This window comes from Myotis lucifugus, unplaced genomic scaffold (assembly GCF_000147115.1).
Source record: "Myotis lucifugus unplaced genomic scaffold, Myoluc2.0 scaffold_63, whole genome shotgun sequence".
NCBI classification, from domain to species: Eukaryota; Metazoa; Chordata; class Mammalia; order Chiroptera; family Vespertilionidae; genus Myotis; species Myotis lucifugus.
In genome coordinates this window covers 1091941-1115467 of record NW_005871111.1, presented here as the reverse complement: position 1 = coordinate 1115467, position 23527 = coordinate 1091941, and the positions used below count along the sequence as shown (strand labels likewise).

The 23527-nt window shown below is 39.9% G+C and overlaps 1 protein-coding gene across 1 annotated transcript in view; it reads right to left on the bottom strand.

The window, feature by feature from the left end:
• The window catches only part of PATJ (PATJ, crumbs cell polarity complex component), a 292560-nt gene extending 269221 nt beyond the window's left edge, over positions 1–23339 (bottom strand). Inside the window, 5 exon segments of the mRNA XM_023754657.1 lie at positions 1261–1400; positions 2634–2828; positions 5004–5170; positions 5271–5326; positions 23102–23339. Of these exon segments, the coding sequence (XP_023610425.1) occupies positions 1261–1400; positions 2634–2828; positions 5004–5170; positions 5271–5292 (524 nt within the window). The 5' untranslated portion in view covers positions 5293–5326; positions 23102–23339.
• Between the last annotated feature and the right edge of the window lie 188 nt (positions 23340–23527).

Genomic DNA, 23527 nt, shown 5'->3' with positions numbered 1-23527 from the left:
CCCACCTGCCACCATACATAGTAATTTTAATATTAGTGACTATAATCCCTATGTGGTATCCTCATGACTATTTTGCAGCTGCCAATTTGTACTCCTTAATCCCTTCATCTTTTTCACCCAGCCCCCAATCCACCTCCCATCTGGCAACCATCAATTTGTCCAATAATAATTTTTTAAGTTAAAATAATGTTTTTAAGTTGGGCCAAAGTTAAATAAGTTTTCTGTCAAGGAACTTCACAGCCTTAAGTAAGTCCATGTTAAGTGACCCATAGTCCTAATATACACCTGCTGTGTCAGTGTCATTATTAATAGCACACCCTCTCACTCCCAAAACTGTCCCAACTTGGACAACAAATTATATGATTACTCTAGCTATATACATCCAATATCCAAGAACAGAATAGAGTTTCTCAAAGATATCTGACCACTGCTATGCTTCCTCAGAATACACTTGAGGAAATGCTGCCTTAGATGGAAGAACAAAGATACAAAGTCATGGAAATACATTTTTTTCTGAGAGACTAGAATTGATCTCTCATGAATGGAGAATTATTATTAACTAAAAATCTTTTTATAATAGTGGTACTACTGTTGCTATAATTCTAACAGGTGGTAGTAACATAATGAATAGTGTGCTTTTTAAATGAATAATAAACTAAAAACCTGAAATCAAATAAAGACAAAATATAAGGCTCCCACATACCCCTTAAAAAATAAAACAAAGGCATAAGTGCAATAGAGGGGTATCACATAGCCTTGAGGAGGTTTTTAATCGAAGAAAGTGAAATAGAATATAACCAACAAAATTTTGTTATAATCTTAAGTTTAATAAACAACACAGCATACAGAATGTGAATTTCAATAATCCCATCTTATTGATAAGACCTTAGCTAAAACTATCATGTTCAATTGTGAATGTGGTGAGATAGAAAGAATACTAGGTTTGCAGTCAGAGGATCTTAGAATCACATATGGCTCCAGCATTAATAGCTCTGTGACCATTGGTAAATCACTGAGTCTCTCTGAAACTCAGCTTTCCCATCTATAAAATGGAGCAACATACCAGTAGCTAGAAGGCTGCCACAAGTATATGTGAAAATATCTGCAAAAGGCCTGACAAATGCATAGGAAAAAGGAAAGTTAAGTATTAGCTGCCATTATTACTATTTTTATTACTAGTTTCTTATTCTCTTTATAACAGTGTTCTCAGAATTATCAGGAAAAAAAATTAGCAAAGCACAAAATAAACATCTTTCTCACCTGTCCGCTATGCTTCCTGGCTGTATTTCCTTCACGAAGATATCAATTTCTCCCAAATTTTGACTTCTAAGGGCCACCACGCTGAATCCAAGGCCTCCAGTTGAAGGACGTTCTATATCAATATATTCAATTTGCCGGCCCTAAACAAGAAGAATTTTTTGAAAAAGTCAGTGAAGTACATTTAACAAAGAACTGAAATTGCCATTCTGTGAATAGCACAAAAACAGCTTCTTCTAGGACATCTCTATAAAACCAAATAAACTCAGAATTTCAGTAATAAGTTATTTCTGGAAATCCTCTCACTTGATTATTTTCAGTAGAACATAAAGAGGGAATGTGCAGCATTCTGCAACCTCGGGAAATAGAAGAGGTGATTTCACATTTCATTCACATTATGAGATAAATTCTCAGCTGGATAAAAATACCCATGTCCTTTAGAGAATTCTAAACTGTTTTTTCATACAGAATTTATCTAAATTCTTTTGATGCAAAATAAATTTTTAAACAAGGAAAGCAAATTACGTAGATGTATCAAAAATATGCTGATGGTTAGCCTAAGTCAGAACCAGATGCATTATTTCTTTTTAATTTTATTGTGATGAATGAATATCCTATTTTAATGAATATTCTATTTTAATTAAAAAGTATGGAAAGGCCACCAATCAAATGTGTTCTACCTGTGACAAACAAGTATTTTTTTTTGTTAATAACCGCATTTGAACTTCATAAATGTCATGACTCACAAAAGCATCACACAAATAATTATTGGTCAAAATAAGGGAACTCTAAAATAAAAAAAGGAATTAGATATAGAATATTATTTAATTATCACACCTTACACAGATTCTTTTTAACTTTTAAACTCATTTCATTTTTAAGACACATTAGAAGACAAAGTGAAAAATTTAAAACATCCTAAAATTCAACTGTTATTTAATTTTTAATAGGTATTAGGGATAAAACTGGATTACTCCTTAAAATGTTTCCATAGATTTTCCTAATTATGTTAGTTCTAACTCCCATTAAATCTGTATGATATAAAATTAAAAAGTTTCAATGGAGGTGTGTCACCTGCAAACATATTAATTTTCCTCCTATGATCAAAACTATAAAAATCTCTTTCCTTACAAGTGTAAAGATGTGTCAAATTAGAGTCATCTAAAAATCTCTCCTCACCACACATGGATATTTTCTTATATAATTTTAAGCCAATAAATTTTTAACACAGAGATTAAGAAATATCAATTCCTCCTAACAATGTAAGAACACAGGCAAACAAAACACGTAACATTTTAAGGCAAAAAGAGTATCATTTTTTTAACTGATAACAGGAGAAATAAGCATAATATTCTAATGACAAGATATAACTTTACCTGTGCCATCTGTTGAATGATTGAGTTAAAGTCTTCATTTCCCAACTTAGGGGTCCAAGGAAATAACCCCGATACAGTCAAGTTATTAGAGGACCGCTGGACATTCCCATTAGTAATAGCTCCATCTGTGAACACTAATAAACCTTTCCTAGAAAAATCAAAGTTGGCTGAACAATCTGAAGGTAAATGACTCAGCTGTTGGAGGGAAGAACAAAAGAGAATCAACAGAAACTTATAGGAAACAAATTATTTCTATTTATTAAATATTATATTTTACCCATCACGTGTAATTTTCATGTTAAGTATATACATGTGAAAGACATTAAGTAATAGTTACATGAATTTGTATATTTATAAGGCTATAAATTTTATTTAGTATTACACAAATGTTTAACAGCTGAAAATGTGTTCTTGTTTCCTGCTTTTCATCCTTTCCTCAAGTTAACAGCATGTACAACAGTTCATTACACTTCACATACACAGATCTATAATAATAAAAGTATAATATGCTAATTAGACTGGACATCCTTCCAGACGTCCTCCCGACGACCTTCTGGACGAAGCCAGGGCTGCGAGGGAAGCCTGGCAAGATGCCTTTCACTTGTATGAAAAGTATGGTCACTGGTACATGCCCGGGTTGCGGGCTCGATCCCCAGTGTGGGTCCCAGATTGCAAGCGGGTGCAGGCCGGGCTGAGGGACCACCCCGCACCTGCTCCGTACATGAATTTTGTGCACTGGGCCTCTAGTATATATATAAACAGGCATATAAGACACTGAGCCCTTTTGCATTTATCTGTACATTCCCATAGGGGGAGGGGGGCACAAAAGATCTGTGGGTAGTATGTAACAAAAATAACAATAACAGTATTTATTCAACGCTTGCTATGAGCAAAATACTATACTAAAACTCTTACATATTACAACTGCCCTATTATTTTTTCATTTTGTGAACTTAAAAAGTGAGGCGCGCACACACACCAAACATACACACACACACACAAATAAAAACCTGAGGCACACAGGGCAGTAACTCATCCAAAATTAGTAGCAAATGAGTTGCAGAGCCACTCAAACATTGGTACAAAAAAACTGAGAATCCTGTAATTATGGGGAACAGGAAAATGGGTTGATTTTAAAATATCATTGGCTGATATGAGAATAAAGGTAACATCAAGAACAAAGGTAAATAGGACCTCTTAGAAAAAATCAACACCAGGAGATACTCTATGAGAGCACTCATAGGAAAAAAAGATTTCAGGGACTTAGAGTTGAATGGATAAAATATGAATATGTAGATAAAAACAGAAAACTATATAAATATAAAAGATTATGATGGAGTAGGTAAAGTCCACTTTTAGTCCAGTAAGAGTGATACATTTGTAGTGACCTTTTCCAATTCTATTGCTACAAATAGCATTCACTGTTGTGATATGGGGCTCATCCCAGGACCAGGGAATACAGAAAGCTAACTTTCAATATGGGGGATGCTAAAGTTACGTATGAATTCTGACTTAGAGAAAGAAATTCAAAGAAAGGCATGTGAGCATTGTTTAATCCTTAATTAGTTATTTAAAAAATCACTTGCTAAATATTTATGGGCAAGCATTTTGGTTTATCAGCAAAGAACACTTTTTCCTTAAATTTTATTAATTTTCACTTAACTCTGCTCCATTATCTCCAATTACATTTAAAATTATCCCCAAATTTAATCTTTAGGATAGCTACTATTCAAGCTTAGCTTCTATGCTGTATGTAGTGGAGGAAACACATAAATGTTAAAATACCAGGTATATTGCTTCCAAGGACTTTCTAATCAGACTGTCCATAATATTTGATTATTTATTTGGTAATTATAAATAACTAGAGGCCAATGCACGAAATTTGTGCAAGAGTCTAACACCCGGGACCCGGGCTTCCCTAGCAGCCCCGGAAGGTTGAAGAACATCTAGTCTAATTAGCATATTACGCTTTTATTATTACAGATGTGCTACAAGGGCATGATCACTTCTTGCTAAAAAAAAAAAAAAAAAAAAAAAAAAAAAAAAAAAAAAAAAAAGACTCATGAAGAAAATATATTTAAGCTCAAAATTACTTTATAATTTTGAAGAAACTATTGAGAATTCTCAAAGTATCTGACCTTTACTTATTTAAAAAATGTATTAAACCCATATTCTGAAGATAAGCACGTAATCTATTATCAACATTTTTAAACTATCCATGCCTACCATACCCACAGGTCACAACTCCCAACACAATCTCTTTGCTGAAGTAAGAGTATTTTGAGACAGTTTGTCTCTAGCTTTATGCCTTTCTATCTTTCTTTGCTGGATTGAATATATGAACATGTAAAACGCTGATGGGCAACTTACTTGTCCCTTGAGTTGCTTGATGGACTGCTGAAGTGTGAGTATCTGGTTGAAGAGAGGACTTTTCAGTGTCTCATAAAACATGGACAGCTTCTCAATCTGCGATGTGTCACCCTTCTCCTGCAATTTCACTTTCAGGCGATCAAGAATTGGCAGGACCTGCAGTTTATCTTATTTGAAGAAGGATAAGAGTACAAGTTACATTCCATCTTATATTCTAATTTAGAATCATTAATTAATTTAGTGGTAGAATTATTATAGCCAGTATACCTGTAGCGGGATTTTCAGGCATTTTGAATTATTGTCTTCATCCACTTTAAAGAAACCTAAAGAAAAAAGTTTAAAATACAAAAGATGATTTTCCATTAGTGTACACATGTCTACAGTCCTGTATAAAATTTAAAGAAAACCTCAAGAACATTCTTGATCAAAAGACTTCACTTCGGAAATTAAAACCACAATGAGGTACCAGTACACATCACTATGATGACTAAGTAGAAAGCAAGACAACAGATAATACTAAGTATTGACAAAGATGTGAGGCAACTTGAACTCCCAGATGTTGCTAGCAGGAAAGAAAAATGGCACACTTTGGGAAAATGGCAGTTTCTTATAAAGATAAATATACACTTAAACACGACCCAGCACTTGCACTCCTACTTACTCAAGAGAAATGAAAATATGTGCCCACGAAACACCTTTACATGAATGTTTATAGCATTTTTACTTATAAAAGCCTCAAACTAGAAAACCCCAAATGTATAATAACAGATGAGTGGATAAACAAACTATGATCTGTAAACATGATAGAATACTCAGAAGTAAAAAGGAAAATAATGGCTGATACATATAACATGGTGAATCTCAAAAACAGTATGTTGAGGGAAAGAAACAAGACAAAAAGAATATAAATGGTATAATTTCATTCATATGAAGTTCAACCTATAGTTATAGACTAGTTTACCTGGGCAGGTGGAAAGGAGTTGACTGGGAGGAAATTTGAGGAAGTTTTTAGGGGTGATGAAAATGTTCTGTTTTGAATGGGGTGCTGTTTACACAGATGTATATGTTTGTCAAAAATACACTAAAGTATATATTTTAAATTGGTACGTTTTATTTTATGTAAATTATACTTTAAGAAAGTTGATTTCTGAAAAAGGATGCTGGGCTGGAAAAGAACATCCAAATTAAGGGATCAAGAAGATTTTAGAGATTTGGAAAAAAAAAATCTCAAACATGCACAAATGATCCCAGACTCTTCCTAGTCATCTGAATAATGTTTATTAAATCCAGTGATTAGCTCAAGCTAGCCTAAAATGTAATATAATTGAAATTCAAAAAGCTAGCAAACCCTTTACTTTTGTTAGCGTAGGTAGCTAGATATTCATAAAGGGAGGGAGAAAGGGAATCAGACATTGCTGAGCCTGATGGACTTGGGGAGCGGAATCAGCAGTGGGGCTGCTTCGCTAGGAAATTGCAGCATTCATAGGCACCACAGGGGATTACAGAATTTCCCCACTAAGGGGGTTAACACCCATCCCTCCCCTGTGTAGGGAGGAAGAACCAAATTTCCAATCACCCCAGGATACAACCTGTCCCTTTGCCCAGACTATGGGAGGAAGAAATAAGCAATAAAGGGGGAGGTGCTTCTACTACGCGGTGTGCACAGTAGGAGCCAAGAAGATGACCATAAACGCCTGTCTATCTAGCCCGGGGAAAAGATCAGATTGGATAATGGACACAGAACCCCTGGGAAGATCTAGGAAATGGATTGGTTAGAGGGAAGACCCATCAGAAGCCCGCAAAAGATTGGGAAGTTGGTTGGTTAGTTTGAAAAGTACTTGGTCCTTTCTAAGCCAGAGAAAATATGATCAGTCCAACAAAGGCTCGCTTGCTCCCTCCCTCTCTGTGTCTCTTTCTCTCTCTGGCTTGCCCCACGTGCCCACCCCAGCTCTCACAGTGTTCTCTCTCTCTACCAGCCATGGGCCCTAGCAGCCACACAGCCAGGAGCTACCCAAACTCCAAACGCAGGCCCCAAGCGCAAGCCTGGGTACAGCAAAGGGGATGCAGCTGGGAAGCTAGACTAAGCCAGCCAGACAAGGACAGGTCCTGAACTGGACTGAACCACTGGCACAGAATTTCTAGACCTTGGCCTTTGTTCTGTGCCTGATGAAGACAAGGCTGGGCTTCTTTCACAGCAGAACAAAGCTGAACCGGAACAGTCCTTTGATTTTGCTCCCACAATAAACCTTACCCCTAACACCTCATCCTCCCATACATGGGCCCCTGAAATGCTTTCATTATGACTCTGTGAAAGGGCCCTATTTCCACCGGCAACACTATGACCAAAGTGGCACTTTCACAGGGGTCATTTTCACTCATGGACACTGTTGTAATGAGTCACCAAAGAAATGTGAGTATTATACAGTCAAAATTTTCTTAAATCAGTACACTTTGCTGAATGAGATCTTTATCTTCTAATTCAAGGTCACTAAGTAAGAAAACATAGTAAAAATCAGTAAGGGACACCAATGTGGCTCAGTTGGTTGGGCATACTCCTGGGCACTGAAGGTTGCTGGTTAGATTCCTGGTCAGGGCACATGCTGGGGTTTCAGGCATGATAACCAGTAGGGGGCATGCAGGAGGCAGCCAATCCATATTTCACTCTCACATCCATGTTTCTCTCTCTCCCTCTCCCTTTCTCTCTCTTTCAAATCAATAAAAAATAAATTAATAAATCTGTATTTATTGGCATTGATAAAAGGCCGGGCCTATGCATTCCATCCAAAAGTTCACTGGATTCAATGAGAACTACCAAAAGAACTGCTGAATAGAGCATCACAGAAACACTTCTGTTGTGCTCAGTATCTCAATTGTGCTACCCTTACAACTGCCCAGTGACAGGTAACTGAATAACAGAAGGGCACTGTCCTTTTCTATAGACCGTCCAGCCCAAGGGGATTGACAAGAGCAGCTTTGTGATCACTTATACACCAACCTCTTTAAATCAAAGAATGCAAGCCAAAACTATGAGATGCTATTTTTTACTGTCATTTTGGCTTTTCTTTTTATCCTATATAATATAGAGCTAATATGCAAATGGTCATCACGCCATCATGCCGGGGGACCTGAGGCCACACCCCCCACCCTGGGGAGACTGAGGCTGCGCTGGGGACCTGAGGCTGTGCCACCCACCCTGTGGGGCTTGACGGGGGACCTGAGGCCACGCCCCCGCACCCAGTGGGGCTTGACAGGGGACCTGAGGCTGCGCCCCCAACCTGGCACCAGGCCAGAGGTCCTGAGGCTGTGCCCCCCACTCAGTGGGGCTCAACAGGGGTGGGGCCGGCCGGGTCTAGGTCTCACACGAGATGTGTACGGGTGGGCGGGGACTTGACTCTAGGTCCTGCGGTGCGCCCCAGACTCTGACAGGAGGGAGATTTTCATATACATTTTACTAATTTTCTTTAATATCTGACACTTCTCTTATAAAGGGCAAATAGCAATATTAAAATATTTCCTCTAATTAATTCCCTTTTGATGTGCATGAATTTCATGCACCAGGCCATTAGTCTTACTAATAAAAGCCTAGGGGGTCCTCCTGCCATCATGCCATGATGCCCTCACACCATCACAAGATGGCTGCGCACACAGCAGAGGCAGGGCCTGGCGGCCGCTCTGCACAGCTTCCACCAGGGTTCCCAAGGCCCCACGCATGCCGCAGAGGCGGGACTCCTGGCTCCAGCCTACCTCTTTGGGGCAATTCATCGAGGAGCCCCAGATGGGTGGGCGGGGCCTGCCTCTTTGGAGTGATCAATCACAGGGCTCCCACACTGTGAGAGGACACAGGCCAGGCTGGGGGACCCCCTCCCCCCGAGTGCACGAATTAATATATTTTTTATTGATTTCAGAGAGGAAGGGAGAGGGAGAGATAGAAACATCAATGATCAGAGTCATTGATTGGTGCCTCCTGCACACCCCCTACTAGGGATCAAACCGGCAACCTGGGCATGTGTGCCTGACTGGAATCGAACCCAGGACCCTTCAGTTTGCAGGCCAATGCTCTATCCACTGAGCCAAGCCAGCTAGGTCTGTCATTTTGGCATTTTTAAAAACTAATAATAGCCTGTACTCTCAATGTCATGGAAAAAAAACAAGTGAGAATAACAATCTATGCAATTTTTTAAAAAGCAACATAGCAATATCTACCAATATATTAAAATTTATTTTTAAATTTTTATTTGTTGATTGATTTGCGAGAGAGAGGAAAGGAGAACAGGGGGGAGGGAGGGAAGGAGGAAGAGAGAGAAAGATAGATAGAGAAACATAGATTTGTTGTTCTATCCATTTATGCATTCATTGGTTGCTTCTTGTAAGTGCCCTGACCGGGGATAGAACTTACAACCTTGGTGTATGGGGATGGTGCTCTAACCAACAGAGCTACTGGGCCAGGGCTCCAATATATTAAATTTACACTTTTTACCCAGAATATCTACTTCTGAATGTCTCTCCTAAAGAAATATTTGTAAAAGGGCACACAAGGATATTTGCTGCTGTTTTTAATAACAAAACTCCTGGAAAAATGGAACTATCAAAAGCAATCAGTCATGGCCAGCCAGCATGGCTCAGTGGTTGAGTGTCAACCTATGAACTAGAAGGTCACAGTTCCATTCCCAGTCAGGGCACGTGCCTGGGTTGCAGGCACGGTCCCCAGTGTGGGGCATGCAGGAGGCAGCCAACCAATGATTCTCTCTCATCATTGATGTTTCTATTTCTCTCTGTCTCCTTTCATCTCTGAAATCAATAAAAATATATATTTTTAAAAAGAAATCAGTCATTAAAATAATAAAGTAGGTCTGAATGTATTGAAACTGGAATGGGGATGAAACAGTTAACAGACAGCCTGTGGCTCACTCCTTCAGCTAGGGATTCCCAGCTCGATACCAGACCTCCAAGCAAACAGATAAGAGTCCCTTGTTTTAAAATGTCAGGAAATACCTGATCTGCCTTAATTGCGTTTTGTAAATAATCTGAGACTGTATGGACTCTTAAGGCATGCCTGGCTGTAAGATGAGAGATAAGCATACAGACATTTTCTATTTGTATAACTAATGGAATATAAAACATAGGATTCCCCCAAACAGAAAAGGTTTCGATATTGTTCAGAACTTGTCTGGTAACAACTCCACCCGCATCCCCCCTAAAAAAAAAAAAAAAAAATGTTCTGAGGTTGAATTTTACTCTTGTTAAACAAATTAAAAATTACAGGAAAAGTCTGTCCGAAATACATTTATAAATGGCTTCATGTTGATCTATATGTAACTAGGTATTGTGGATGAAAAAAGGGGCCACATACTAAACAAATGGCGGGCCTTATAAACGCGGAGATCTAAAGTAACTACCTAGGATGGTCTGAAAGGAAAACTTTCTAACTAAAAGGGAGTCATGGAAGGTAGTCTCATCCTAGGCCCGAACTTTGTCAGGGAAGCCTGACAAAGTTCAATCTTTACCTTAACTGAGCCTGCCTATTGTCTTTTTGCATTTATGATAACATACCTTTGGAATGTCAGAGAAATTTCCTTTTTCCAGGACCCCTCACTGCACAAGACCAGAGACCACAAAACCCATCACTGTCATTGTTATTGTGTTGTTAACTATCCTGTACCCACCCGTATACTAGTATAAGAAGTATGTGTCTATTCCTTTCACTTCTTATCCAAATCCAGAGATTTTCCCCCCTTTGCTTTCTCCCGCCTCCCTAATCTATCACCAATGGATTTTATGTAATCCCTTAGGCCTCCTCCTTTGATTGTAATGTATAAAATACGGTGCAAAACTGCCATTCTCTGGAGCATTTTCTTAATTCATTGAGATTTTGCTTCTTGGCAATTATTGTCAGTTTGGCTCAAGTAAACTCATAAAAATTCTGTACAGGTTTAAACATTCCTTAGGTATTTACTTTGATGATATGGCCTAATGTCGAAGAAAGTGACATTCTTTGGAAGCTGTGCCTACTGGCTAGCTAGGGTCTTCTCTAGGAAGGAAGGAATGTCTGTGCCTGGCTCCTGGGCCAGCCTCCGGCCTATAACCTCTGATTCATGAGTAAGTTTTGGTGCTGGCTAAGATCGCTCATTCACATGAGTATACTTTGACAATTCAACCCTTTGTGTAAACAAAGGGACATTATTTAGTATACACAACTGAGCAGGGAAAACAGCAAGTTTCAAGATATATGCATTACTGTCTCCTTTTCATAAAAAAATACACATATTTGTGTGTGTGTGTGTTGATTTTTAAACTCACAAACATAGTCAAGTTAAAAACAGTGCCGAAACCGGCTTGGCTCAGTGGATAGAGCGTCAGCCTGCGGACTGAAAGGTTCCGGGTTCGATTCCGGTCAAGGGCATGTACCTGGGTTGCGGGCACATCCCCAGTAGGAGATGTGCAGGAGGCAGCTGGTCGATGTTTCTCTCTCATCGATGTTTCTAACTCTCTATCTCTCTCCCTTCCTCTCTGTAAAAAATCAATAAAATATATAAAAAAAAAAAACAACAGTGATTACTTCTAGAAAGTAGAAGTAGAAATAGGGACATAAAAAGTTAGACTTTTACTTTACAGATTTTAGTGCTATTTGAACTTTATTTAAATAGCATGTGTTAATTTTATAACTTAATGGGGACAAAAATATAATGGCTAAGATGGCAAAAGCAAGACAGATTCATAGCAAGGTAACAACAACCCAATAGGATAATTATATTGTAAGGCACATGCATACAATAGCAGAGGGTGTATGTATCATGTGCTAAGAGAAATCATAAAGGGAGAGTGACTAACTCTGCCTAGGTGATATCATTGTAATTAGCTAATTATTAATAATAGGAAAGGAGCAAAGGGAAGACCAGATATTATAGGCGTGTCATTTAGGCAGCTTCGCCAGGTAAGCTACAACCTTACATTCCTCAGGGGTTCAACAAAGGGGAGATAGACGCATACCTAGTAAAGTTGGGGTAACATAGGGAATGTGCTTGCTGTCAGTCACACCTGAGAACAAAGGTCATTGGCCAGAATGGGTGTGGCCACTGCAAGAGCAGGAAATTTGGGATATTTAATGCACTGAACAAAGGAGTTCATGCTCTTAGCTCCTCTTGCCACTCGTGGGACTTGTATGACTCTGGGCTTGTGGGGCTCCCTTGCATTCGCTCACACACAATGGACTAATGGACTGAAACTAGCCTGAGGCTGTACTGAGCCTGTCTCCAACATGGAAAGGAAACTTTGGACACTGGCTTTGCTTCTAGCTCTACTGAAACCCCAGCTACACTTCTTCTATGACTGGACAAAGGGAAATGGAACTTTGAAAATCCATGGATGGAATTCCACATAAATAAAAATCACTCATTCTCCCGTGTGAGTCTCAGAAAATTCTTCTTCTCTAGATATCATAAGGACTCCACCCCCAGCACCCGGGGGGCGGGGAGGGGGGGGGTAAGGACCCCTCACTTCAGCCGATATCACAAGGAAGTTTGGGAATTCTGAAATGAGAATACATTAGAAACCTCTCCTAAAAGAAAAAGATTGGGGTATAAAAGAAGAGTAACCATTTCTCCTCTTTTGTCTAAGATAGTCTCAGATTACCTGGCATCATTAACAGTGCTCCATTTCACTCTCAAAGTGCCCCAGTTTGAATGACACACAGGACTTCTCCATGTAAGTGGTTCTCAAATTTTAGCCTGCAGCAGACGCACCAGGAGGGCTTGTTAAAACCCCCGCTGCTGGTGTCTGACTTTGTGGGTCTGAGGGGAGGCCTGAGAATTTGGATTTCTAACCAAGTTTCCATGTGCTGCTAATGCTGCCAGCCTAGAGACCACAATTTGAAAAGTACTGCATACAGGTATAAAAGTGCATGGCTTTCTGTGAGAATAGTAACGAGCCCTAAATGGCCTAGTATACAGTCTCTAAAAGTAGCAGAAAGGGCCAAAAGAAAGGTAGTTGAGACCAGGGTTACTGCAAGTGTGGGCTGCAAATTGATGCCTGGCTATGAACAAATAAGTACCAAAACTGGGAAACGATGCCATGTGGCAGAGTAATTTATATCTATTAAATTCAGTAAGAAAAAAAAACACTTGACTTTCCTTGTACTTTTTTTTTCATTTCATTTTTCTAGTAGTTCACTTTTCTAATAATTTACTTTATAAAAATGTCAGTCCTTGAAAGACTGGGTGGGGAAAACCCTGATCTTTCACCACTGATAGTTTGAGAAGCACTGGATTAAATAGGACTACTTTGAGAGGGGTCTTGTAAATCACACTAAGTAGACTGGTCTTCATCCTGTAAGAAACAGGAAGTAATTAAAGGCTTTTAAAGGAGGGAAGTATTGAGTCCACATTTCTATTTAAAAAGGTAATTCTGGTAATAGGATAGATTAGTGGTCTTCAAACTTTTTTAAACACACATTCCCATCAGTAAAAATATGTTCCCCACTCACATTTTTTTGTAATTATAAACATATACTACTATAATTACATGTCATATGTGTTTTAAAACATACATAAAATAGAAACATTGTAAAAGTAAGGTAAAACTAAAAAGCAAGGTTTTACTGTCACCTTCCTACCCTCCCAATGGATCTTCTTGCACATTTTTGAAACCACAGTGGTCGTGTCCCTCGATAAGGGTAAAGGGTAGAAACTGGTTGGCCATCCAATCCTCTGACTCATCCTATATAATAAAAGCCTAATATACTAAGTAACTGGTCGTCCATTCAACCAATCAAAGCGTAATATGCTAATGATATGCTAAGGCCTCTCAACCGCTCACTATGATGTGCACTGACCACCAGGGGGCAGACACTCCAACCGATAGGTTAGCTTGCTGCTGGGGTCTGGCCAAGAAGGGCCGGACAAGCCCTGGAGGCCTCCCGCAGTCCCTCCCCGGCTGGCCAACTTCCTGAATCCCTACCTGGCCCAAATTGTGCACCGGTGGGGTCCCTCGGCCTAGCCTGCGCCCTCTCGCAGTCTGGGCTGAGGGACCCCTCCCACCCAAGAGCTTGTAGTTCATGCACTGGGCCTCTAGTAGTTAATAAAGGCTAACCTATGTCCTCAAGGCAGGTCTGGAAAATTACTAGAGTTAAATCTAGGGAAGAGGACTAAAACCTTAAGAATATATAAGGACAGAAGGAAGAAATGTAGCTACAACTGAACATCCAGCAAGCAGCACTCAGGTCTCACTCATGTTATAGTCATAGGAAATCTTCAGCCAAACAACTTTGACCTTGTAAGGTCTGATCAAATAATTGAATCCATACCCCCTGCCCTGAGAACTGACCTTTAGATCACTTCACAACTGACATTCCCTTTTGCTCAGACCACATTCCACTTGCTAAGACCATTATCTTTCCTCTCCGGACTTTCCCAGGATCTGGACTCACCTAGAGAGTTCCCCACCGAAAAAGCCCACCTAGAGTTCTTTAAAATCTCCAACTCCCCCGCCCCTGAGTGCCGGCACCATTTTGGAGCTCAGCCCATCTGGGTTTCCAGATGACCTAATAAATTTATAATCCCTTACCACTTTTGGCCTCCTGTGTTCCTGCTTTGTCTACCCTAGCAGGCCAATTTGGCTAGGCTGAGAAACCAACATTGCTTACAGCAAGAAATTTCAAATTTGCTTAAACATGGCAAAGCTGACTCTAACTTGTCACAGATAGGCTACCTACAATAGGTCATGATCTAAACATTAAAATGCCACAGTGTGCCACTGTCTCCATAGTTGTACAGCCTCCAGAGAATAAGTGGTTCATTAAGCTCAGCAGCTTCTACTCTGTATTGATCAAGAGAGTTTGTACCATGAATTTTTCATGTCTGGTTCACTGTAGGATTTGACTGAAAGAAATTATTATAATATTGTGGCTTTTAAAAAGAAGTACCCAGCCCTTAGCCATCACCAATTAATTGAATATTTGGGGGGAAAAAGAAAACTGATGCATAGATAAAATTTAATTTGATTTAAATTTCTAAGTGGAGGAAACTATTGAAAAGATTTATTAACCTCCTCAGTTCAAGAATTTAAAGCAAGTACCCTGAGAAACACACTTTTCAGACTCCCAATAGCAGACAAGAATGAAACTCCCCAAGATCTTTTATACTTCTAACTTGAACTTAACAAGACACCTTATGCCAAGCATGTCAAACTCAAAGGCTAACATGGGCCAAATAACAAGGCATGCGGCCCACCGGCCGTGAGTTTGACATGCTTGCTTATGCTTTTATCTTTAAAATTTAGGAGAAAAAGATAACTGGCTATTTGAGAAAGTGCAGGTACTCAGCCTCTTAACTGCAGATGGGAATTGGGACAATTAGACTGCATATACGTAACTCTGCAATTGGAATTCCCCAGAGCTCAAGGGAGCCAGGGATTTTGAACAAACTAAAAGCTATTAAATGTAAATGAAGTCATGATTTCAAAAGATACTCAAAAATTGAAGTTTATGAACAACTTTGAGTTTCTAATGCTTCCTTTGGGGTGCAAAGCTCAGGTTGTGTCTAATCATCATGCCACTGTCCTCAAAGCTCAACATTAAATGGAAAACAAACTCTCCTAGCCAAAGAGAAATGGTGGCTCTTCACTTTAACTACAAATACACACAACTGATGCCACACTAATGCAGACTCAATACAGATACCCTAGCCTTGTGTCCCTACCACATGATAAGGCCTTTTCTAAACCCCTTGGTTATAAAATTAGACTATGTTTTTGGCTGCTACCAAAACACTATACTGTATTCCTGGACTTTCAGAAACATATATAAATTCCAGAATGATTCTGTTATTTTGGGGCCATATGCTTAAGCCATACACAATGTTTAAGTCCACTTGATGATGGATATTCAGGATATGTTGAAATTGAAACAGAAAGATACCATGTTAAACTGGGAATCAGAACTGAAAATTGAGTCAATTCTTTAGAAGAGTTCAGTTGGCTAAATACTAATTTTCTCATTGAACTATTCAAAGTTAATCAATGCATATCAATATTCTGCCTGTAACTTGCCACTTGGAATGAACAAAGTTAAACTGTTTTTATCATATGCTTTTGTATTCCTATTGGTGGCAATTTTCTCCAATGATTGACAACAAATAACAATACGCACAATTTTCACACACATGGATCTCTGATCATTAGCCAGTCCCTCATTGAAAAGACCGACGAATTCATAATCTTCACTAATGATTAGTTTCCACCTCAAGTATTCTGTTCAGTTCTCCCACACCACATACTGTGTGTCCTTAAGTTATCTACAAAAATATGACCATGCCATTTTGGGCATGCTTGTAATATTCAAAACAATCATGGCAAATTGTGAAATAGGCCAAACTAGGTTTTAGATACCCTTCTCATCAATGTTCACCCTCCTTCCTCCTTCTGGGCTTTTCCAAAAAAAAAAACATTTTATCTGTCACTAAATCAGGGACCTAGTTTTCTGGTGCCTATTGTGCACAATACAAGATCACTGTGTACAACATCTAATTTATCTTCTTAACAATGAATTATCATCTGCATTCTGAAAATGCAGAAAACTTCCTATAATTTCCAAAAACCAGGGGGAAAGTACTTTGAAAGAGGTAATAACAGAGAAAGACAGCAGAGATGCCACTGATGGGAGCAAATTTCACCTTGGGAGGGAGGGAAGGTCAATTGTTATTGACTTTTTCAGCAGATAATTACTTTAAAAATGAGAATCAGATATTTCAAGTTTTCAATACAGACAGAAGGTTTGTCAACCTGATGTTCAACATACACTTAACTCATCGCCTTCCTACCATACTCTGTCCTGGAGCTTCAGTAGAAGCTCCAGAAAATACTAAATCCAAAGGAAACCACCTTTCTCAAGGCAGAAGCCCCACCCAGTCCCTATTATCAAAGCTACACCCTGAATTAGGGACTAAAGCTAAATGAAAACTGGCCTGTCCCTAAACCAGGAAAGGTGAACAGAACACCAAAGCAAAGGACAAGACTTTGGTTTTGTTTGCTTTTTTTAAGAAGACCGGAAAAACCAAGATGGCGGCATAGGTAAACACCGGAGTTTGCCGCCTCGAACAACCACTTCAAAAATACAACTAAAAGACTGAACAGACATCACCCAGAACCACAGGAAGGCTGGCTGAGGGGAAATTCTTCAACTAGAAGGAAAGACAACAGCATACCGAGGCACAGAGGAGGCGCAATGTGGAAAATACTAAGGTGCGGAGGTGCGCTCGAGGATGGGGCTGGTGGCTGAGGGCGCGGTTGTCGTTTTCAATCAGGAGGGAGTCTCAGACTCTGAGCTCCAGATCTGGGCGAGTCTCTAGGGACTCAGACTCAGGCGGGAGAAGCGGGACTGTCTGGCATCCCTCGGAACGTGAGGGCAGCTTTCTCTCCGAGGTTTGCAGCGGTTGCTGGGGTTCTGAGAAGCAGAGCCTCTGGGAACAGGACTGAGAGCGGCCATAACTGCTCCCTCCGCCCGCCCTGTTGATCCCGTTCGACCTGCCCCGCCAAAGCCCTGTGCAGAGCCATTTACCAGATAGCCTCAGGCAAAGGCTAGATTAGCACCTCTCCAGAGGACAGAAGTTTGCCCAAGGCAGACACAGCTGATTCTCACAGCCAGTCGGCCTGGAGGTCAAATCCCTCTAGTATTAACTACAACAATCAAGGTTTAACTACAACAAGACTGTGCACAAAGACCACTAGGGGGTGCACCAAGAAAGCGTACAAAATGCGGAGACAAAGAAACAGGACAAAACTATCAAGGGAGGATATTGAGTTCAGAACCACACTTTTAAGGTCTCTCAAGAACTGTCTAGAAGCCGCCGATAAACTTATTGAGATCTACAAGAAATCTAATGAGACCCTCGATGCTGTGATAAAGAACCAACTAGAAATTAAGCATACATTGTCTGAAATAAAGAATATTATACAGACACCCAACAGCAGACCAGAGGAGTGCAAGAATCAAGTCAAAGACTTGAAATGCGAAGAAGCAAAAAACACCCAACAGGAAAAGCAAAATGAAAAAAGAATCCGAAAATATGAAGATAGTGTAAGGAGCCTCTGGGACAGCTTCAAATGTACCAACATCAGAATTATAGGGGTACCAGAAGATGTGAGAGAGCAAGATATTGAAAACCTATTTGAAGAAATAATGACAGAAAACTTCCCCCACCTGGTGAAAGAAATAGACTTACAGGTCCAGGAAGCACAGAGAACCCCAAACAAAAGGAATCCAAAGAGGACCACACCAAGACACATCATAATTAAAATGCCAAGAGCAAAAGACAAAGAGAGAATCTTAAAAGCAGCAAGAGAAAGAAACTCAGTTACCTACAAAGGAATACCCATAAGACTGTCAGGTGATTTCTCAACAGAAACTTTGCAGGCTAGAAGGGAGTGGCAAGAAATATTCAAAGTGATGAATACCAAGAACCTACAACCAAGATTACTTTATCCAGCAAAGCTATCATTCAGAATTGAAGGTCAGATAAAGAGTTTCACAGATAAGGAAAAGCTAAAGGAGTTCATCACCACCAAACCAGTATTATATGAAATGCTGAAAGGTATCCTTTAAGAAGAGGAAGAAGAAGAAAAAGGTAAAGATACAAATTATGAACAACAAACATGCATCTATCAACAAGTGAATCTAAGAATCAAGTGAATAAATAATCTGATGTACAGAATGAACTGGTGATTATAATGAATCAGGGACATAGAAAGGGAATGGACTGACTATTCTTGGGGGGAGGGGGAGATGCGGGAAGGGACTGGACAAAAATCGTGCACCTATGGATGAGGACAAAGGGTGGGGAGTAAGGGCAGAGGGTGGGGTGGGAGCTGGAAGGAGGGGAGTTATAGGGGGAAAAAAGAGGAACAAATGTAATAATCTGAACAATGAAGATTTAATTTAAAAAAATAAAATAAAATAAAAGGAGTGAAAAAAAACAAAACAAAACAAAAATATGTACTTAAGCTTCCTCTATGTTTTTTCATGGCTTGAGAGCTCATTTATTTTATCACTGAATTATATTCCATTTGTCTGGATGTAGGCCGTACCACAAATTATTTATCTATTTCTCCACTGAAGGATATTTTAGTCACCTCTAAATTTTGGCAATATGAATAAAGCTGCTATAAACATGCATGTGCAGGTTTTTGTTTGGACATAAGTTTTCTACTCCTCTGGGTAAACACCTAGGAGTATAACAGCTGGCTCATATGCCAAGATTATGTATAGTTTTGTAACCATAAAAGAAAAAAAAAGTAAGACCAACATTGGAGAATGCTTATCTCACAAACATTTCACTAACTTTTTCTTTTTTTAACCATAAGGCAGCCCTAATCGGTTTGGCTCAGTGGATAGAGCGTCAGCTTGCGGACTCAAGGGTCCCAGGTTCGATTCCAGTCAAGGGCATGTACCTTGGTTGCGGGCACATCCCCAGTAAGAGGTGTGCAGGAGGCAGCTGATCGATGTTTCTCTCTCATCGATGTTTCTAATTCTCTTTCCCTCTCCCTTCCTCTCTGTAAAAAATCAATAAAATATATTTTAAAAAAAAAAACAAAAAAAAACAAAAAAAAAAACCATAAGGCAGTTTGACAAATGAGTGCAATCAATATGGAGAGAATTCAAATCTGAAATTCTTAAAATGCACACTGTCTTTGTTTACAATAGTATTGATGGGCAGTTACTAAATTATATAAGTGGTAATTATATTGTATATTTATCCTTCAGCAATTTGCTTTTTTAGCTCAACTTTATATTTTTAAAGATTCTGTCATGATGATATACACAGCTCCTCTTCATTCATTGTAATTACTAAATAGTTTTCTGCTATAGGAATACATGATTTATTCATCCAATTTCCTGTTGGTGGGCATTTAGACTTTTTCCTATTGACTGCTAACACAAAAACAGGATTAGAACTAAGTATCTATTTCGAGAATCAATTTTTTTCTAGTTTATCCAATAACCAGTTCTTGAAATATGGGAGACTGGATAGCCTATAAGCTCAGAAATCATAGAGACCTGGAATCTACACTTGAAGCTAGCTCTATGGTTCTTGTGGCCAATTGTTTAAATCTCCCCATGCCTCATTTGTAAAATAGAGTTAATGAAAATTACTAAATATTTACAGTTGAAAGGACTAAATAAGACAGGATAAACCATTTGGCCTGGTACACAATACACATTCCATAAATGGTAGCTATTATTATTAACATCTCTTTATAATCAAAATTATTTGTTATTTTGGGGGCCTTCATAAAAGCTAATAAATTATTTTACTTTTTAAAAAATTGATTTTACAGAGGGAAGGAAGAAGGGAGAAAAGGTGGGAGGAAGAGAGAGAGAGACATAGATGAGAGAGAGATACATGGATCGGTTGCCTCCTGTAGGTACCATATCAGGGACTGAATCTGCAACTAGGTATGGGCCCTGATCGGGAATGGAACCCACAACCTTCCAGTCACACTAGCCAGGGTAATAATTAAATCATTTTAGCTAAGATTTGGCTCTATAATCAATAATGATTTTTGTCAGAAGACTAAACAGCAAAAATTTTCATCAATGCAATGAATACAAGGGAGGGGGACATAGGGAGGCCTATAACTTGGGAGTTTTAAAAAAACAGTTTCTAAATAGGAATGTAAGTGCTTCAGTAAGCTAAAACCTCTTAAGGAGAAACACACTCACACTGAATCCTAACACAGTGCTGTTCAATGCAAAAATAACGTGAGCCACATTATAAATTATCTCATAGCCACATGAAAAGGTAAAAAGAAACAAGTAAAATTAGTTTTAATAATGTATTTTATGTAACCTAAGCTATACAAATTATCATTTCAATATGTAAATAATATTAAAAATAATGAGGTGCTTTAGACTTTTTTTAAGACTAAATCTCCCAAAACCTGATGTGTATTTTACATTGCTGGCACATCTCAATCCCAGTGAGGCCTATTTCAAGTGCCCAATAGACAGTCACATGTACAAGGGGCTGGCTCTGTCGACAGTACAGTTTTAACCTATGCCTTTTCCGAAAGATCCCTGTACAGTGTTTTTAGCAAAGACTTTTATTGGCTAATACGACCTCTATTCCTTTTATCAAAGTAACTATCAGAGTGAGACACTCACAAACTTGAGTTCTTCTCAATAAAAAGAACACAACTCCATAATTTCATCAAAATGAAACACCATAGTGGTGAAAGCAAAAAGTGGGAGCATGGTGGCTTATAGTTTACAAGACATATTCTTTCGTTTCATTTCAACCTTCCCAAAACTCAGTGAGGTGGATCATTTACAAATGGGAAAACAGAAGACCAGAAGTCAAGTGACTTGCCAAGAGTTATACTGGTAAGGGGACCCAATTCCATTCCCCAAACTCCACAGGCTGCGCAGCTGTACAAACGCAAAACATAAGTGGGCTCTACTGCTTCAGCAAAGATCTACCCCATGTCTAAAGAAAGGGTTTTGACAGGCTCTAAATCTCTCTCCATTTGCACAAGAATCTAAAGTCAGAGCTTTAAAAAAGTCATTCAAATCCAAACAAAAAACACGTGAGCGTGAAAAAAACAACATAGCAATGGTCAGTCAAGCAATTCCAAATGTTATGGTGGAACAGCCCTGTTTCTCAAAAAAATGTACTCTAGTACCAAGGTGGGCAAAGTCTTAAGTAAACCAATTAAACCCCATTTTGACTTCCCCAACCTAATGCTTTTTTGTTAAACTTTAACAAAGTAAGCACATTCAGACTGCTTGGTTGTTTAGCTTAAGGATAATTATTAAATGCTTTTAAGTAAAAATGCAATTACAAGGGTTACTGAATTCTGAACCACTGTCTCACATCACAGGGTTCTAAAAGTGAACTCACTACAGGAAAATTACAGTTTGTTCTTTTTAAGAATACTAACTGAAAGACCATATACCATAATTGTATTAGTGGTTATTTTTAATGGTAGGTGGGATTTTTGTGTGCTTTTAGTTCCTTTTCTGAAAATTCTCTCCAATTTTTCTACAATGAATCTATGTTAGCTTTATGGTTATAAAAATATTAATATATGACTTCAACTTATTAAGGCATCTTTAAACACAGATGAGGGCTTAAAACAATTTCTTTTCAACTTTAAGCAAAGCTATTATTCTGCTCATCTTATGTGACCTTTAATAGGATCTCAATTAACAAGGGCAAATCCCTCCAGAACTCAGTTTACAAATGTTAAGCATAAAGTACCTTCCAGCTCCGACTTTGACTCTCTAATTATTTTAAATTTCTGATAATCCTCATAAAGGCCATTAGGGCCTAGAAACATGGGGCTCATTTTAGCTAAAAGTCACGATCTCGCCTCACGTTTCCTGACGCGGCAAATGAACCCATTTGAGTTTTTACTCCAACTCCTCCCTAGCTTTCCTTTAAAAAAGATGTGTGCATGCCCTGACCGGTGTTGCTCAGTGGACAGAACGTCGGCCTGCTGACTAAAGGGTCCCAGGTTCGATTCCAGTCAAGGGCATATACCTTGGTTGCCGGCACATCCCCAGTAGGAGGTGTGCAGGAGGCAGCTGATCGATGTTTCTCTCTCATCGATGTTTCTAACTCTCTATCCCTCTCCCTTCCTCTCTGTAAAAAATCAATAAAATATATTTTAAAAAGATAAAAAAGATGTGTGCAAATGAACTGGCAGCCAATAGGATCTTAGACGGCCTAGAATGTGCTATTACCATCCTGGGTGTTAACTGGTTTCTTTCTCTGCTAGCTCTCCAGCAGGCTTCTTCATTCATCTACCAAACACTTGTTTGTTGTGCACCTATCCAAGACCAGACTCCAAAAGCAGCGGAGAAGCACCCTAGAGAAATAAGGCCTGAAAGGCGCGCCCTCTCGATCGCGAGGACAAACGAGTCAACAGCGAATTCCAATCCAAAGTGACAAGAGCCATCTGGAGCTGTGACAAAGCGACAAGTGAACACTCCAGGGGGGCAGTAATCGACCCGCTAGGTGTGCCGGGCACTGGGGAGCTTTTGGAGGGGGCGGGGAAGGATCGGAAAAGGCTTTCCTGAACCGGCCTGAAAGCAGGAATCCAGCAATTACCCCAAAGGCTGGAGGCCAGCGCGCTTTCCGCCAGGTCCTCCCCGTCTGTAACGTGAGGCTAGCAGAGCCCAGGCCTGGTCGCCGGCCTGGGAGCCCGGCTACGTGACCACCGGGCGCCCAGACAGGAGCCAAGCCGCCCCCTCGCTGGAGGCTGGCACCCCTCCTTGCCCGGGCCCCCGAGGCCGGCCACCACCTGTTCCCTTTCACCGTCCCGGGCGGAGGAAAGATTCCGCCCCGCTCTGGGGGCAAAGCGCAGGCACCGATCTGGGTGCACAATCGGAGCCCGGCCACGCCCGGAGCAGAAGCGGCCGAGATTTGAGGGACGCCGGGGCCCGCCCAGGCGGGCGGGTCAGCGGCGGGCGGCCTGACCCAGCCTGGGCCGGGGGGCGGGGGCCGCGGTGGGGTCACCCGGGCGAGGCGGGAGGC